General features: G+C 39.8%; 1 protein-coding gene across 1 annotated transcript in view; it reads right to left on the reverse strand.

Moving 5' to 3' along the window:
- LOC149170321 (THO complex subunit 3-like) overlaps positions 1-18,335 on the reverse strand; it is a 209,616-nt gene that overhangs the window by 163,149 nt on the left and 28,132 nt on the right. The window contains exon 3 of the mRNA XM_089428986.1: positions 9,296-9,425. Within this exon, the coding sequence (XP_089285112.1) occupies positions 9,296-9,425 (130 nt within the window). The remainder of the gene's footprint in view (positions 1-9,295; positions 9,426-18,335) is intronic.

Below are 18,335 nucleotides of genomic sequence, written 5' to 3' on the forward strand. Positions count from 1 at the left end.
TGATAGAGTCCATGAACTTAATGGTAAGATCTACCCTCTCCCACCAACCATCATCTAAAATTGTATCCATGACCTTTTTGAAGAATCTTGATCCGCCTTCCTCCAAAAATACCAAAACTTCTCTTTGTCCTTTGACCTTTCCAATTGCCCTTGAAGATTGAGCCATAATCTCTATGAAATGAGGAAGAAAATGGATTGTCGTAGGAATAAACATAAAGATTGGAGCACAAATCCACTTGCCCAACACTTGGAATCCCTTCTAACACTGCACAACAACCCTTAGTTGCACTCCAAATTGCCTCACAACTCCAACTTGCAAAGTGAAACAAGGAAAAGAATGCAAAAACATGATTTAATGTCACTCACATGGGGGACCTGTGTCCAATTTTCGAGACACATTGAGGGAAAGTGTCTAACACATGTTTGGGATGTGTGTTGTAAATAAGACATGTGCCAAACGTTTGTCCTATGAACATGACATGTGCCCAACATGTGCCTGACAAGTTTCCTTACTTATTCGCGCCTCACATGCAAAATACAAGAAACAACCCCTATTTGGGCATGTCCAGTTACTTAGCAACTCAATTGAGTAGGTATTGGACCCCAACAACAAGCAAAATTTAGTTTTTCTTTAAAAGGGTTTAACCACAAACAATGGCAATTAATGATAATGTTAAATTTTTACCATTCCCTTCATCTTATCTTTCCTAGTAGACATTTCCTTTATCTTTATCTCTCATTTTTATCCTTTTACTTAAATTTTTAACATTATCATTAATTGTTTCAAGTTGTTTGAGAGTGGTTCCAACCTCAAAGGAATTCGTATGGAGAAACTAATGTTTCATATCCCGTTCAAAATTTAGCGGATTTATCAGTTCTCAGGATTCCAGGATGGGTAGGATTGTAACATTTTCATTGGATACTCTTCCATGTACCTCTATATATATTTGTAATTATGAATACCTCCCTAGTTAAGAGGGAGTGTTGAAGAATGTAACTAGTGTCGGTCTTCATAATTATATTTGAGTCATGATGTAACGTATTTGTCAAAAGAAACAACTGACTTATTAAAGCATGGGTTTCACGCTTGGGTCAGTTGTTTATAGGTCAAAGCCTCCATTGCAGTGTTGTAGGGTTTATGTCAAGTGTCCTTGTCCATGTCATAATGTAAAAGACCCTTTTGGGGCTTTATTTGTCAAGAAAGAAATTTATTTTATTGTAAAATAGGTCAATTAGTCCTCCTCCGCCAAGTCGACCTCAAGAAAGGACAAGTTGGCCTCAACAAGGGAATTCGACCTCAAAAACTCACTATATATTGGAGCAATTCCACTCATTTGGAAACACATATCACACAAGCTCAAATTACAATAGTGGGAGCAAAAAAAGTGTGAAGTTCAACAAGGAAGCTAGAATCGAAGTTTTTGGGTCTCTCTCTCTCTCATGTGCAACGAAATTCTAAACCTACATCAAAGTTGGGAAACTACATCAAAGCAATGAAGCTGCATTGAAGCTGTGAAGTTGCATCAAGGTCGAAGCTGTGAAGATGCATCGAAGTTGTGAAGTTGCATCAAGGTCGAAGTTGTGAAGCTGCTAGGCTGGAGCTACTAAAGTTGCAAGATCGAAACTGTAGTCCCAAAGCTGGGTCGAAGTTCTGAAGATGGGGGTCAAAATTTTGGGTTGACACTGCATTTGAGAGGTTGGCACTTAGCAATTTTGGAAGAGATCATCTATCAAAAGGAAGGCTAACTTGGTGGAGAAGGAAGGTCTTTTGGTCTAGGGTCTTGGTCTATCTGAATTTGAATCTACAGAAGGAAGCGTTCTGGCTGGGTTTTCCCCTATAAAGGGGTTTTAGCCCTGGCTGAGTGCCTACATCTGGTGTCGATGATCTTCATATTTTTGCTTTGATGATTGCATGATGAGAAAAAGATAAAGGAAGAACATAAAGAAGCTAATAAGAACATAATAATATCACAAGTAATTATCAACATAAGAAAATATTTTTGCCTTTCCGATTTTATAACAAAAGATTGTCTGGTAAAACTTCCTAAATGAATAAACAAAAAAATACCATCCTTACTTATGACAAAAAAGATATTATGTAAGATAATCTGCTCTACTAGAACTTTTCCTTAATAATTTCCTATACATCAGCAATATGTCACAAACATTCCTCAGGTTATTCCTCTCACTTACATATCTCTTCCCCCAACTTGAAGATGTTTTGGATGGTCATCAAGGCAAGATAAGAAAGACCGAGTTTGCTAAGTTGAGCACAACAAGGATATTCTGTGAAGGCAAGCTCAACAGACTGGATAACAATATTGATATAAATTCAAAGAAGGTGCATGAGAACATGAAGTTCATAAGGTCGTGGCCCTATTATTGCCATGATCATGTTGGAAAATGGATTAGGGCAGCGTATTAACAATAGAGATCACAACAACGCAAGATATGGGCTCCAAGTCGGGGTAAAACCCTTCCAAAGGGGAAAAACCCACAAGAACTTCTCTTCTTATTAATTTCAAAGGAGACTTCCAAGACCTAGACAAGACCCTTTGCTTCCACTAAGACACAAGTCAACCAGCTAGCAAATATTTCCTTCTTAACTTCCAATGATAAACTACAAAGTCTTCCTACAACTTCAAACTAAGAACACTCAAGAAATTTTGCAAATTTCAGACCTTCAACAATTTCTAGGGCAGGCTGATCTTATTCTAGGCACTTCTAGCCTTTTTGTGTCCTTTGTATCCTTTATGAACCGCAGACCACCTTTGAAAATGAAGTGTGTAGATGTATGTCACAAAGGAGGTTGAATACCTTCCTTATACACCCTTTCAAGAGCTCTTTAAGCCCACTGTTAAGCCAACTTCAACTAGTTGGTTGACTTGTTCTTAGGAGCACTATAGACATTTTCCAAAATACAAAATAGTTTTCTTTCTTTGATACAAGAGCCCAAGAGGGTCTTTTACGTAATGATAATGACACTTTAACTCATGACAATCCTATAGGCATGCAGTGGATGCCTTGACCTATTTGACTAATGACCCAAGCATGAAACCCATGCTTAATAAAATAATTTTTCTTTTACAATATTTTTGTTTTACTTCTTTTTGACAAATATAAGAATTACATCATGTCATGAACCAAACAATAATTATGAAGACCGATACTAGTTACATTTTCCAATGCTCCTTCTTAACTAGGGAGGTATTCATAATTTTTTTAACTGTTACAAGGACAGTACTCACCTTGAAAAGTTCTCTAAGAAGAGTATCACAAACAACATGTACAATGTTAGTGATCTAGATACCGTTTAGGTTAACTACCAAGGTATCAACCCATCTAGGTACCATGTAGGCTACCTTCCAAAGTGCCATCCCAACAGGGATCAAGGTGTCATCTAGGTTACCTACCAAGACACGAGGTGTCATCTAGGCTATCTACCAAGACACCAACCTTAACAAGATTCTAGGTATCATCTAGACTACCTACCAAGATACCAACTCAACAAGGATCCAGGTGCCATCTAGGCTCTCTGCAAAGACACCAACTCAACAAGGATCCAGATGTCATCTAGGCTACCTACCAGAGCACCAACTTCAACAAGGATCCAAGTGTCATCTAGGCTACTTGCCAAGACACCAACTCAATAAGGATCCAAGTGTCATCTAGGCTACTAGCCAAGACACCAACAAGGATCTAGGTACCATTTAGGTTGCCTACCAAGATACCAACCCTAACAAGGATCTAGATATCATCTAGGTCAAGATACCAACCCTAACTGGGATTTAGGTATCATCTAGACCAAGATATCCACCCTAACAGGGATCTAGGTATCATCTAGGCTAACTGCCAAGATACCAACCCTGAGTACCATCATACAGGCTATTCAGCCTATAAGATACACCAACTCATCAAACCTCTTTCTGAGGTCATTATTTTCTCTATGTGTTCCATCTTCAAGTAACAATGAGGTACAGCTTCATCTTCAATCATCAATGTGGAATCTTCAATATCATCATAAGAGCTCCCTCTTTCCATCATCTTTTGTCTTGTTCTTACATCTTTTTCATACAATCATGTACTTTTCAAGATAGGGGAGGTGCTTTCATTTTCCAAGTTTTAATATGATGCTCCCTCTAAATCAAGGCTTCTTCTTCAAAATTCTTTCAAGATTCAATTATCCCTTCTAGGCTCCCTCTGAGTCTAGCTACAACATCTTGACTTCATATTTGAATAGTCCTAGGAATATACCTGCAATCCTCTTAAAAAGAAAAGATATAGTTAAATAAAGTTAGACATGGAATTAACAACAATATAATGAAGAAAAGGGAATAGAATGCTTGTCTCTTGAAAATAGAAGAAGTTCCCTCTTTACTCCACATATCAGAGCATGCTTCTTTTCATGGTATCACTGATCACGGAGTTATCCATTTTGCACATCACTTTCGTCTTGAATTTATCAATGAAGGCATTTTATTGAACCTTCCCAGACTTCAAGTTGATCATAGCTTCCTTATGAAAGTGATCTTCCTTCTTGACCTTCAGGTTATTTTCTCACACTACTACCTTCCAATCCCAAGATGAGCACATCTTGATCTTCATAGATGTCAGGTACCAGATGTTGACCTTTCCCTTAAAATTCACACAGTTGAACTTGCCTCAATTGTTATCATGTATACCTGCACATCTTTCCAAGTAACAAAACAATATGTTAATGGGGTGGCAGGAGGGGGAGGGATTCTCATTAATCCCGAAGGAATCAATGAATTTAGATATGCTTGGGGGCTTGGCCGGAAGACAAATAACCAAGCAGAAGCGTATGGTATGCTCCTGGGACTAATCCTGGCACAAAGAAATGGGATAAAAAAGATTCAGGTGTTAGGCAATTCCATGATCATTATAAGGCATATGATTAACACTTCAAAGGCTAAGATCATTAACCTGAACCAAATCATTAAGAGAGCCCAGAACTTGCTCCCTACTTTCGAATCGGTGTCCTTCTTCCATGTCTTGAGGGTAAATAACCAAGAAGCTAATAGACAAGCTAATAAGGCATGCCAGCAAGAGGAGGAAAAAAGTGTAATAAACGATGTCGTGGGCACGACAAATATTCCTTAATAAAATGAAGAGAGGCATTTGTAGGTTGTTGTTAAAGTCTCGAAGAAATGCTAAAAAAATTGAAAAGTCGGATTTATCATATCATACAGATATGATGGCCCTCCATCCTCCCCCTAGCTCTCCCCTTGCCGCTCCCCCCTCCCCCCTCCCTCTCCTTCCCCCCCTCCCCTTCCCCCCCCATATGGCCCCTTCTCCTATGTCCCTCCACGAAATATTCACCACCCCAGTATCCTCCTCCCCCTGTCGCATCATCCTCTGCAAGTTCCAGCCGGTCATGAAGACTTGTGGCAAGCCGAACAATCTCACTCAAACGAGACGTGGCGTCATATGGCATTTTAGTACCACACCTGTTCCAAGCTTAAGTCACAATGTGCGGCTTCATTGTTCTTGCCCTGGTTCTTGGAGAATTGGGCGGCGCATCACCTCAGGCGTCTGCAGAGATTTGAGAATTACGGAGCAGAAAACTAATTCAGGTTCTCAGTGAAGTCAAGCTCGCTCATGGGAGAATAGTGGGGATGGTTGATAGCGATCAGGAGCTTGGTGGGATATTAATGGAGGATGGTAGAGTTATGATGGAGTACTCATGGGATCTCGATTATAGCAATCTCCTCACTCATCTCTACATCACTTCTCGATCAGGCAGCAGTTATAAAAAGCAAAATAGTGTGTGGAATTTGTATGTTTTAAGGTTTGAGTGTTGGACGGTGGCCTCTGCAAAAGCCTGGTGGCTAGAGCTGAGGCGGTCGATTATTAGTTCCTGTGTCACGGAGGTAGGGCTTTGTGTTGTTAAAATTCAACAAGAGGGGTTGAAGGTATCTAACGTTTTAAGTAAAATTAATGAAATTCTGAGTATAATTGAGGGGTAGCGAGCGCTGGAAGGTTTGGGCATTGGAAGGTCTGAGTGTTTGCAGGCATTTTGGATTTGGGACACTGGGTGGGTTCTTAATTCTCTCCTGAAGTGGGAAGAGAATTGGCGCTGGAGTGAGGTTGGAAGGCGCATACCAACCGAGGAACAGGGCAATCTCCTGAGGATTAGCGAGGGTGCCTAGCTGCAGGAGAACGTGGAAAACAGTGACAATTACTGGAGCCTAATAAAAAATGAAGTTTTGGAAGCCAGCATGAAGGGTACAGATGCCAGTTCTTGGTGGGGCACGTGGGGAAGCCACAAGCCGAGGTCTAGAGGGCCGAGGACCAATTTCTCGAGGCAAGGTGGTAGAAACAGACCTTCCTATCTCACTTGTGTACAGGACCATTGGGACCTGCGAGAGGCCCTGACCGAACTCCAACATAGCATGCACCAGCAAATGCATGAGAACATGACTATGCTGGAACGGTAGCTCAAGAAACGAGAACGCATCAGGCAATTGGAGGATGAGGTGGATGTACTGTGCCATCAACTGGAAAATTTGAAGATCAAAGTGGAAACAATGGAGGAAGGCATGGAGGAAAACATGGAGGGCGTGACAGATCAGGAGAATTCCAAAGACTCAGAAGATGCTTCTCCTGGCCTGGATCTAAATTGCTCAGCTCCAATGGGTATCTGATCACCTCTGTCTTGTTTTTTTGTTTTTATCAGCGTGATGAAATGTAAATGTATATACCTTTTATCTGAATTTTGTCGAAGCTATAGTTGTAAATACCCCAGAATGGGAAACTTTTGTGGGCGGGATAGCCATATCTACTGTAACATTCTGGATGGACAAAGAAACCATTACCAGCTTGTTGAAGCACAGATAAACTGTTGTAAGTCCCCGATTTTGTTGCGAACGAGCGCGACTTTTTAATACAAATCTATACTCATTCTGGTTTTAAAAAACAAAACAATATGTTAACTAGATAACCAATAATAGATATTAACATCAGACTTACATCACCATGACGATCTTTTCAACAACGCATCAACACCCGCATGGTTCATATGAGCCTACCTTTATGCATCAGAGTGCCCAAGGATCTAACTTGATTACCAAGTTACCATTTTTTAACGAACTTGTTAGCATCAGTTCCCCTAGGGTCTTTACAGTTCCCTTCTTCCATCATGCTCATTAAAGCACAATATTTGCTTTGCTTAGCCATCCTCCTTATTTTGCCTCCTTAATTATGTATCTGGAATATTCACTGACAAGTACCACCAAGCAAAATATACAAGTACAAGAGCATGATTATGATTTTGACAATATAGGGATTCCATGGTAACTTAGAAAGGGAGAATTCCTAAGGTTTTCAGATCCAAACCCTAAGTTCCTTGATAATTCCCTTTGAAATATTAGCCCCAGGTTTTGAACCCAAATTTTCATCCAATTCCACCCTCACTAGGGTTTGCCATACACCCTAGCCTACCTACAAACCCTAGAAGACAAGAGCTAGGGTTTCTATGAGAGAGCAAGCAAATTAGGGTTAGGATTTCGATATGACTAGGGTTTCCAAGTAACAACTACGGTTTACAATCCCTAGATGCCAACAATATTTAACAAGATGAAGACTATAAACCCTAGACTCGAACATGTCACAAAACCCTAATACACATCATATTAGACCCTTTAATCATCTATGCATAAAACAATTATATGTACCTTATAAACAGGCACAACATACCTTAGTCCTCCATGATCAATGGAAGTTTGCTACAAAGCCTTCTTCTAGGTTTCATCATCCAAGACATTGTCACTTCCACCGCTGCCACGACCTTCCTATTTTTTTTCAAAACTGAAAACTCCAAAGATGCCACAGCCAAGTCTGCCATCCAATGATCTTAAGAATACCCATTTTATTGGATAAACTCCTTACATCCGTCTCCGATTTGGGGATCCGCAGATCCAGCCTTTGGCCTAGTGGATCCGGTAACATAGCCTTTTTGTGTCCTTCGTATCCTTTATGAACCGCAGACCATCTCTGAAAGTAAAGTGCGTAGATGTATGTCTCAAAGGAGGTTGAATACCGTCCTTACATACCCTTTCAAGAGCTCTTTTAGCACACATGTTAGGCCGACTTCAGCTAGCTGGCTGACTTGTTCTTAGGAGCACTATAGACATTTTCGAAAATACAAAAATAAATTATTTCTTTGATACAAGAGCCCAAGAGGGTCTTTTTCATAATGATAATGACACTTTGACTCATGACAATCCTATAGGCATGCAATGGATGCCTTGACCTATTTGACTAATGACCCAAGCATGAAACCCCGTGCTTAATAAAATATTTTTTCTTTTACAATATTTTTATTTTTCTTCTTTTTGACAAATATAAGAATTACATCATGTTATGAACCAAACAATAATTATGAAGACCGATACTAGTTACATTTTCCAACAGATCTGAATACAGGAGATTCCTTATTCAGCAAGCACAGCAGTCTTGAAGAAATACTTCAAGAAACAGCAGCTGCAATGAAGAATAGTGGTGGCACAGATCTCGATTGTTCATCCACTGGTTCAAGGGGGGCACCCCAGGAGACACAGAAGAAAATTATAAAGAAGGCAACGATAAAAATTAAATCAGTAACGTTTCCTTTTCCTTTGATGGGAATATGTCTGATTTTAATTGTAGGGTCCTTTGTAGTCTATAGCATTCATGCTAATGAGTTCCCAGAAATTTTGTGTTAAGAATAGATCTATGGTTACCCCCTATTGAGATTCCAAGCTTTGACAAGCACAACTTGACCACACTTTTTTTCTGTACTGCTCTGTAGTTTTGTTTCTTATATACTGCTCTATAGTTTTGCTTCTTATAATATAATATAAAGTTTTCTTTAAAAAATGATAGAATAGAGCTAGAATATTCACAGGAAAAATGCTATGCACTAAATAAGCATTTAAAGCACTGATGTTTCAAAACTACAGCCAAGGATAACACTGACAAACAATCTGTGCAGACGTGAGGAATTCATTCTACAACGTGAAGCTGATGCAAATAATTCAGTAGTTTACCTCTAGTTTCAATTATTGATGAACTACAACATTATAGATCAACTTTGTATGACTTTGCTAAAAGATTAAACATGCGCAAAAAGGCAAGAAAATCATCAGGCTCCCAAAACCTCTTATCCTTCTTCCACCCATTTTTCAGCAGTCTAAAGCAAACAGAATGGCAAACACCCTTCATCATGTGGAAGCATCCTGGGTTGAACATGTAGCCACATACTAAAAAAAGAAAAAAAATTCAATATTCCACTTACTTCGAGCATCCCATAGACGCACTGTCCTGTCTCCTGATGCAGTAGCAAGCAACTCTGAATGCTTTGGGTCCCAGCACAATTGATCAACACTATCAGCATGCCCCTTCAACTCCAAATCTTTGGTCTTACTCTGCAACAGAGCAGGGCAAGATAATCAAAATAAAGAAGCATGACATCAAAAGTATATGACCACCCACAAAAAGAGTTCTGAACCATGAGTTCCAATACTGACCGACAAGTCATGTTCCAACCACATCAGTGAACTAGAACACACATCTAATTTACATGAATAATACATAACTATACAGAGTTGAAAACAATGCCTACACAGACAAGAAGACACAGCTTGAAGATCATCCAAATGAAGAAGGATACATAAGGGTTGAGCATAAGAAGAGCATCACCTCAAAAAGGAGAACGAAGAAGCATCGAGGAGGACTAGTCAACACATCATCTTGAAAGAAGACCTCAAGGACCCTACACACTTGAAGTACTATTGGAAGCCTCAACATTCTACTATCATCAATCAAAGGAAGCAAGAAGAGCACTTCATCATCAAAATCAAAGAGATCTCCCTCTTATTAAAGAAAGGGTCTCATCTCAAACATCATTGAAGAAGTTCATCTTCTCTTATAAGGGGCATTATCATCTATGAAGAAGGAAGACATCATCAAAGAAGCATCTAATGGAGAACACCATCAAGAAGGTATCTTCATTTTGACAAGTAAGCACTTTCTATTTTATGTCTCAACCTACAAACCAAATGACTTCTTTCTACATGGAGAACAATTAACTTGTTGGGACGTCGAATTACCTTGCATGGAAGAAAAGAATAGATTTAGTTCTCATGGAGAATGAAGTTATTGATTATGTCACGGGCACAATCACCAAAACACCACAAGAATAATCTCAAGCACCATCAAAGTACATGACAAAAGAAATAAGGGCTCAAAGAATCCTAACTAAGTCAATCAAGGATTCTCTCATACCCTATGTAGAAAAGTTGAAAACATCGAAAGAGATCTATGACAAATTGGTGGAGTTGTTTTCTGTAAGCACTGTAGGGGAGATAATATCGTTAAGAACCGAATTATACAAGATGAAAGTTTCAAGGGAAGAAGGCTAGCTTCATATCTCATGAAGGTATCTCAAATAAAAGATCAACTACAAGAACTTGGAGAAACAATGTTTGATCCAGAGATGACCACTCTAGTACTCAATGCATTACCAGATGAATGGGGGAAGTTTGTATCAAGCATCTATGGGAAGAAAGAAGCCACTCCATCCAGCAATCTATGGTCATTATGCAAGATTGAAGAAACTAGATTAAAAGCAAAAAACGATGTCGAATCAAATGAACAAACACAAGCACATGCAGCAATGGCCAAGAAGAAGGAAAATTTGGAAAGTTTGAGCCTTGAAAGAAGTTTCAAAAGAAAATTGATATGTATAAGATTCAATGCTATGAGTGTAATGGATATGGGCACTTCAAAAGGAATTGTCCTAAACTCAAGAACGGCAACAAGAAAAGAAATGAAGGGAATGAGGCCCAAGTGACCAAGGAAGTAGAAGAACTAAAAGAAAAGAAGACAAAGAAGTAGGAAGAGAAAGAACTCTACTATTAAGAGGTCTATCACATACATTTACCTTATTTTTCAGTATCTAGAAGTCAGCAAGTCATGGTAGGAAGCCTTACAAGATGCAATATAGAAGAATTGAGATGACATCTAGAAGCATAGTTGAAGTAGTCATCTTACATGATAGAAAGAAAGTAGCTCATCATCATTAGAATCATAGAAGGATAACCAAAGTAGCAATTTGAATGCTTGAAGAAAATCATCTAACAAGACAGAAAGATAGATCATCATACATCATCATTTGCAAAATAAGGATCATCAAGTGTGAAAATTTTTAAACTGAAATTCTACTATTGCAGCAACTGATTTATTTCACCTACTTATTATTCACAATAAGTTATTAACGAAATCCCTTCAGTAAACACTAAAATAAATTCTACTGTAGTTATCACACAATTACCCAGAGAAAAAATACATGCACAAGAACCAATCACATCAACACAGTTATTTTTGGACAATTGTCCCCGGAAAAACCCAATGTGGGAAAATCAGTGTAGCAAATGAGGGCTTTATTAATCTTCAGCAGCAATTGCTTTTACAAGGAATGATTTTACAGAGAAACTGAAAGAAAACACCTGAGACTTTCCCTTTGAGACCTTTTGACACTTTGGAGACCTTGCTCCCACTTCTGCGTCACCCCTGCGTCACTCTGCGTGGCCCAGCGTGGCTCTGAGTGGCTCTGTGTCCCTCTACGTCAACCTGCGTAGGCTCTGTGTCTCTCCTCTGGACTGCATCTCTCTCTGCGTTGTCTCCCATTGTCCCTGCGTCACCTCCTCCTCTGTCACTGCCTGTTGTTGATGCCCTCCTCTTCCTCCACCCTGCAACTCTCCCTCTGAAATCGATCTCCTCTACTTGAGAATCGATTTTCCTTGAGATACTGAGTATCTGCCAGTGTGTCTCCAAATGATCCTCAAGTCTTCTCTTATACTTTTCCTGTTGACGAATCAACGGTCGAGATTAAGTCCCTAATCAACAACTAAGATTAAAACAGATTTGATCCTCGTCTCTTAGAAGCTTCTCATCCTTATCTTTATTAATACCCATTAATATTTTTATTTTCCTAAGTTTAGACATAGGAACCCATTAATATTTTTATTTTCCTAAGTTTAGGCTTAGGAACCCATTAATATTTTTATTTTCCTAAGTTTAGACTTAGGAACCCATTAAAAATATTAATTATTTTAATAACTCCTCATTCGGGTGGAATTTCTCAAAACGATTTCTGGGTCTTGGAGATCTCATGTGCCTTAGCCTCTCCTCCAAATTTCAAGGCTAGAGCACATCCAATGCTACCAAAAATCAACACTCCCTCTTAGCGAGGAATGTGCTCTAGCAATGTTTCACTATAGAAACATCACATTGATCTTCCGCATCGGTACCTATGCTGATGCTTGGCCTGCTGCCTCACATCCCCTGCACTACTGCTTCCTGTACTACTGCCCATGACACTAGCACTGCCATTGTCGCACCTGTACTGCAACTCCCTCTCAACATGTTGCATCATGCTGCCCATAGCACTACCACTGCTAACTCCTGACACATCCATTTCTGCTACTAGAATGGATTCTTTACCATCCCCATCTTCTCCTTGAAATAAACAAACTTTGTTCTTCCTAGGGCCTTGGTGAGGATGTCTATCACATGTCCTCCTGTAGGAGTGTATCTCAACTGTAATGCCCCTCGTTGGACAGAGTCTCTGACAAAGTGACACCTAATATCAATGTGCTTCAACCGATCATGAAATACTAGATTCTCAGAGAACTTGATGCAACTTTGATTATCACACATGATCCTGGTCCCTTCCATCCTTTTCCTAAATAGATTCACAAGCAATTTCCTAAGCCATATGGCTTCGCACGAAGCTGTGCTAGCTGCCATATATTCTACTTTAGTTTAGCTCAAAGCCACGGATTTCTGTTTCCTACTGCACCAAGAGGTCATTCCTGATCCAAGGTTGAAACAATACCCAGTTGTACTTTTCCAATCTATTGAACTTCCAGCCCAATCTGCGTTAGTGAACCCACTCAGCCTAATGTCATTACCTCTGGTGTACAATAGTCCATGCTCGATTGTTCCTTGTATATACCTGAGAACATGTTTGGCTGCTGCCCAGTGCACCCTCTTAGGTTCCACCATGAACTGACTGAGGGTGTTGATAGCGTAACAAATGTCTACCCTAGTATTGACCAGATACATCAGGGACCCTATAAGTTATTTGTACAAGGTGGGATCAATGTCTTTATCTTCTGATGCATCAATCTTCTTCCAGTTGGTGATCATTGGAGTAGCCATAGGTCTACAGTCCTGCATCCTGAATCTCTTCAAGATTTCTATAACATATCTTCCTTGTCCAAGGAATATCTCACCCTTCTGCTACCAAACTTCCAACCCCGGGAAATAATGCATCTATCCCAAATCCTTCATGTCGAATTCTATGGCTAGGTTCTTCTTGCAGTCTTTGATGAGCCTGGATGACCCTATTAGGCAGAGATCATCCACATATAACACTAGGATTAGAGGCTCATTCTCTACAACCAAATAGTAGAGATTAGGGTCTGCATCACTCTTGATGAACCCCATCTTCTACACATAGCCATCAAGTCGATTGTACCATGCCCTAGGTGCCTATTTAAGCCCATACAAGGCTTTCTTTAATCTACATACATGAGATTTCATCTCATGTGTCTCAAAACCTTCTAGTCGTTCAATGTATACTTCCTCTTCTATTGCCCAGTACAAGAATGTCGCCTTGACATCCATCTGATGATTCTCCCACCCCATCTATGCTGCAAGAGATATCACGCTTCTAATAGAAGTATACTTGGCTACTGGGGCGAAGGTTTCTTTGTAATCTATCCCTTCCTTCTAAGCATACCCCTTAGCCACAAACTTGGTTTTGTATTTCTCCACACTGTCGTCTGCGGCATATTTGACCTTGTAGATCCATCTCAAACCTACCACTGATCTGTCCTGAGGCCTAAGTACCACTTCCCAGACATCATTGACCATTATAGAGTTGTATTCCTCCACCATAGCATCCACCCATACTTGATGTTGAACAACCTCCTGAAAACTAGAAGGTTCCCCAACCTAAGCTACTAAGGCCTAGTATCTGTCTGGTTGTCTTTGCTCCCTTTTACTATTCCTGGGTGCACCAATGAAGGCTTCTGCATCGTGTAGAATCTGTCGGGGTTCCCGGCTCGTTCTTCCACTGTTAGTAGGCACATCTATCAGCTCTTCCTCTTCCTGAGATTCCTCTTGTTCTGAAGCTTTGTCTTCAAGAAAATTTCCGATACTAGTTTTCGCTGGTTCAAGTGGTTGGACCAATGACTCGCCTTTCGACTGCTCCTCGGAAGGCATTTCTCGATATTTCCTGAAAGCTCTATCCTCCATGAACTTTACATCCCGCCGAACTACTACCTTCCTACTCCCTAGAAGATAAACTCTATATGCCTTATCATTCTCGCTATATCCCACAAGATATCCTTTCTCAGCAGTTTGATGTAATTTCTTTCTCTTCTCTTCTTGTATACGGCAATACGCTAAACTCCCAAATATCTTGAAATGACTGACTTCAGGTGTCTTCCTGGTGAAGACCTTCTCCGGAGTGATTTTGCCCAATGCCCTGTGAGGAGTCCTGTTTTGGACATAAACTATCGTGTTGCATGCTTCTGCCCACAGGAATTTGGGCATATCCTGATCATACAGCATTGCCCTAGCTGCTTCCACAATAGTCCTATTTTTCCTTTCTACTACTCCATTCTGCTCTGGATTGTAGGGAGTTGTCCACTCTCTTCATATGCCTTCCTTAACGCAAAAATCGATGAAGTCCTTGTCAACATACTCTCCACCATTGTTTGAGCGCAACACTTTTATCTTATTTCCCGTCAGATTCTCCACTAGAGCCTTGAACTCTTTGAATCAACCGAAAACCTCATCATTGGTTTTCAGAAAGCAGATCCAAGTCTTCCTGGAATGGTCATCGATGAAGGTGACGAAGTATTCGGCACCACTAAGAGCTTTTGTGGACATCGGTTGCAGATGTCTGAGTGTATCAATCCTAGCACACTCTTAGCCCTATTGTTACTTCTGGAAAACGCTACTTTGGTATACTTGCCCAGAGTGCGCCCTCTGCATACATCATCTCATTCAGTACTTAGTTCTGGAACTCCTGATACTGTTTTCCTGAGAATTCTCGGAGCCCCATGGTGTAAGTGTCCCATCCTCCTGTGCCATAGTTCATTCAAATCTTTGTCTCCATTATTGCATATCAGTGCCATTGGTGATTTGAGCTACAACCTGTTACTTCTGATTCCAATCTGGGCCTTCTTTTTCCAACTTGGCTGTTTGACATATACTTTCCCCTTAATGAAGAAAATATCATAGCCCTTGTTCTGAAGTTGAGATACGAAAAGTAAGTTCATCCCCAATGTTGGCACATGCAGCACATTGGTTGCTTGAAGCCGCTCTCCTACTTTGGTTTGAAAAACTATAGTACCTCTCCCTACTAGAGTACACTTTGCCTTATTTCCCATGGTGATCTGAAAATTCATTCTTTCTTCCTAATAATCTGAAAAACATTATCGGATTCCTGTCATATGCCAGGAAGCTCCACTGTCTATATACCAAACCTCCAAGGAGGCAGAGCTTGCTAAGCAAGCAACTTCTTCTTCTAATCTGGAAGCTAACATTGAATAATCGTAATTTATGTCCCTTGTGCATTCTTCTGGAAATCTGCACGAGTCCCCTTGAGTGGATGCCTCAGCATCATGCTCTTGACCCATAATCAATTTTCCTCTCCTGTTGTCGGATCTCTCCTTTGATACCATGCGAAAATTTCTAAACTAAAATTCTACTACTGCAGCAATTGATTTATTTCACCTACTTATTATTCACAATAAGTTATTTACGAAATCCCTTCAACAAATATTAAAATAAATTCTATTGCAGTTATCACACAATTACTCAGAGAAAAAATACATGCACAAGTACCAATCACATCAACACAGTTATTTTTGGACAATTGTCCCCGAAAAAACCCAATGTGGGAAAACCGAGGCAGCAGATGAAGGCTTTATTAATCTTCAGCAACAATTGCTTTTACAAGGAATGATTTTACAGAGAAACTGAAAGAAAACACCTGAGACTTTCCCTTTGAGACCTTCTAACGCTTTGGAGACCCTACTCCCACTTCTATGTCACCCCTGCATCACTCTACGTGGCCCAGCGTAGCTCTAAGTGGCTTTGTGTCAGCCTACATAGGCTCTGCGTCTCTCTTTGCGTTGTCTCCCATTGTCCCCGTATCACCTCCTCCTTTGTCACTACCTGTTGTTGATGCCCTCCTCTTCCTCCACCCTCCAACTCTCCCTCTGAAATCGATCTCCTCTACTTGAGAATCGATTTTCCTTGAGATATTGAGTATCTGTGAGTGTGTCTCCAAATGATCCTCAAGTCTTCTCTTAAAATTTTCATGTTGACAAATCAACGGTCGAGATTAAGTCTCTAATCAATAGCTAAGATTAATACAGACTTGATCCTCGTCTCTTAGAAGCTTCTCACACTTATCTTTATTAATACCCATTAATATTTTTATTTTCCTAAGTTTAAACTTAGGAACCCATTAAAAATATTAATTATTTTAATAACTCCTCATCCAGGTGGAATTTCTCAAAACGATTTTTGGGTCTTGGAGATCTCATGTGCCTTAGCCTCTCCTCCAAATTTCAAGACTAGAGCACATCCGATGCTACCAAAAATCAACATCAAGATCCTCCATTGGAATCCTTGTTAAAGGGGTTCATCACTATTTAAAGAAGCATCACATTCCACCTAATGGGGGATCCACAATTTAGAAGGATGAAGTTATGGTGACAGAGAAGTGCAGCATGTCAAGTTGGTTGAAGCAATTTCATCTTCAAGCAAGGAAAGTGAAGCTGCTAATGGAAGCTTAAATGATCACATCAAGGAAGAGATATGCATATATTTGGTAATCCTAGACGGATAAAATCATGTCAGTACATAGTTGCAGATAGAATGATTAGAATGCTCTATACCATGAGCATGAGAAAAGAAGAAGGGACTCTTCCTTATGTATGATACATGAAGGCATGAATGTCATATGCTTTGAACTCTTCTACATGATGACAAGATAGAATCAATATAAAGATGACCTCATAATCAATATGAGGTAGTGCACAACAATAGTTCCTATGCAAAAGGAGTATGTATAGAAATCCTTAAAAGGCAATACGTGAAGAAGATGGAAGAAGAGTTCATAAAGAAGTACCTATAGCCACTTGAGATGAGTAATCAACATCTGATGACAGTTAGAAAGATTAGCTATGACATCTCCATGGAGAAGGTATGTAGACCCTAATATGTATGAAAAAGAAGGAGGACCTTGGTAGTAAATGTCTTGGAGATGGATTTGTATAATATGCAGGATGTTGATGTTGCAAAAGATGATATTATGACGAAAGGCCATCATAAAGAGGTAACTACATTTTTTAAGTTCATTTTTTTTATTTTTGAAAGCAAGCATCTAGTTGGGTTGGAACAAGGCTACCTGAAGAGAATTGTAGAAATTCATCTACAACTAGTACATATAGACTTGATGGAAAATCCTGGAAGGAACATGACCTGGAAGAGATAGCAGTATGAAGGATAGCCAGATGATGACGAAGAAGGTCACTTCCCGAAGAAGAAAAAGATGACATGACTATTGGTTCAACATTATGTTTCGTTAAAGGGAAGTGATGTAGAAGATGGTCGAAGCCCTACGAAGAAGTAACGGGAGATGAAAGCTCCATGATAGAGAAGTCAAAGTTCATCCACAATGATGCAAAAAGCAGGAGCCCTACAAGCAGTTGATAATACCATGATCTCCACCGAAGAGCAGATAGTTGTTGGAAACAAGTCCCTAGTTAAGAGGGAGCTTGGGTGTACTCCTTTTATAGGAATGAGATCCTCCATAGTTGAGAGGGAGTGATAGAAACATCATTCTTGTCTTCATGTCATGAAGAAAGAATGGAGGATTGGGTAAGCATCTGAATTTCGATACTCTTTGAGGATGAGGTAGGGCATCCAATAGGCAAGAGTAGTCAAAGAGGAACTTCCATAAGGATGTGTAAATCCAAGATCGGAATGGTCTTAGAAGGACATACCTTGAGCATCTAGATGGGTTATGTGCCTTGAGAGATAATGATAAAGGTGTTTATAAATCATTTGTCCCCCCAGAATTTTGTGCTCTAATTTTGTGGAGAGATAGAGTTGTTAGTCAAGACCTTGCTATATGACAATGTTGGTTGAAATGATGAGATGCACTGAGATGGCTTACAAATCCGACTCTCCTTGTGAGAATTCTTCAACATGAGAATGTCCATGTACCATGTATGTATTATGAA

The sequence above is a fragment of the Pinus tabuliformis genome, chromosome 4_2, assembly GCF_031772625.1.
Source record: "Pinus tabuliformis cultivar Carrire ecotype Pingquan chromosome 4_2, CPIR1, whole genome shotgun sequence".
Taxonomy (NCBI): Eukaryota; Viridiplantae; Streptophyta; class Pinopsida; order Pinales; family Pinaceae; genus Pinus; species Pinus tabuliformis.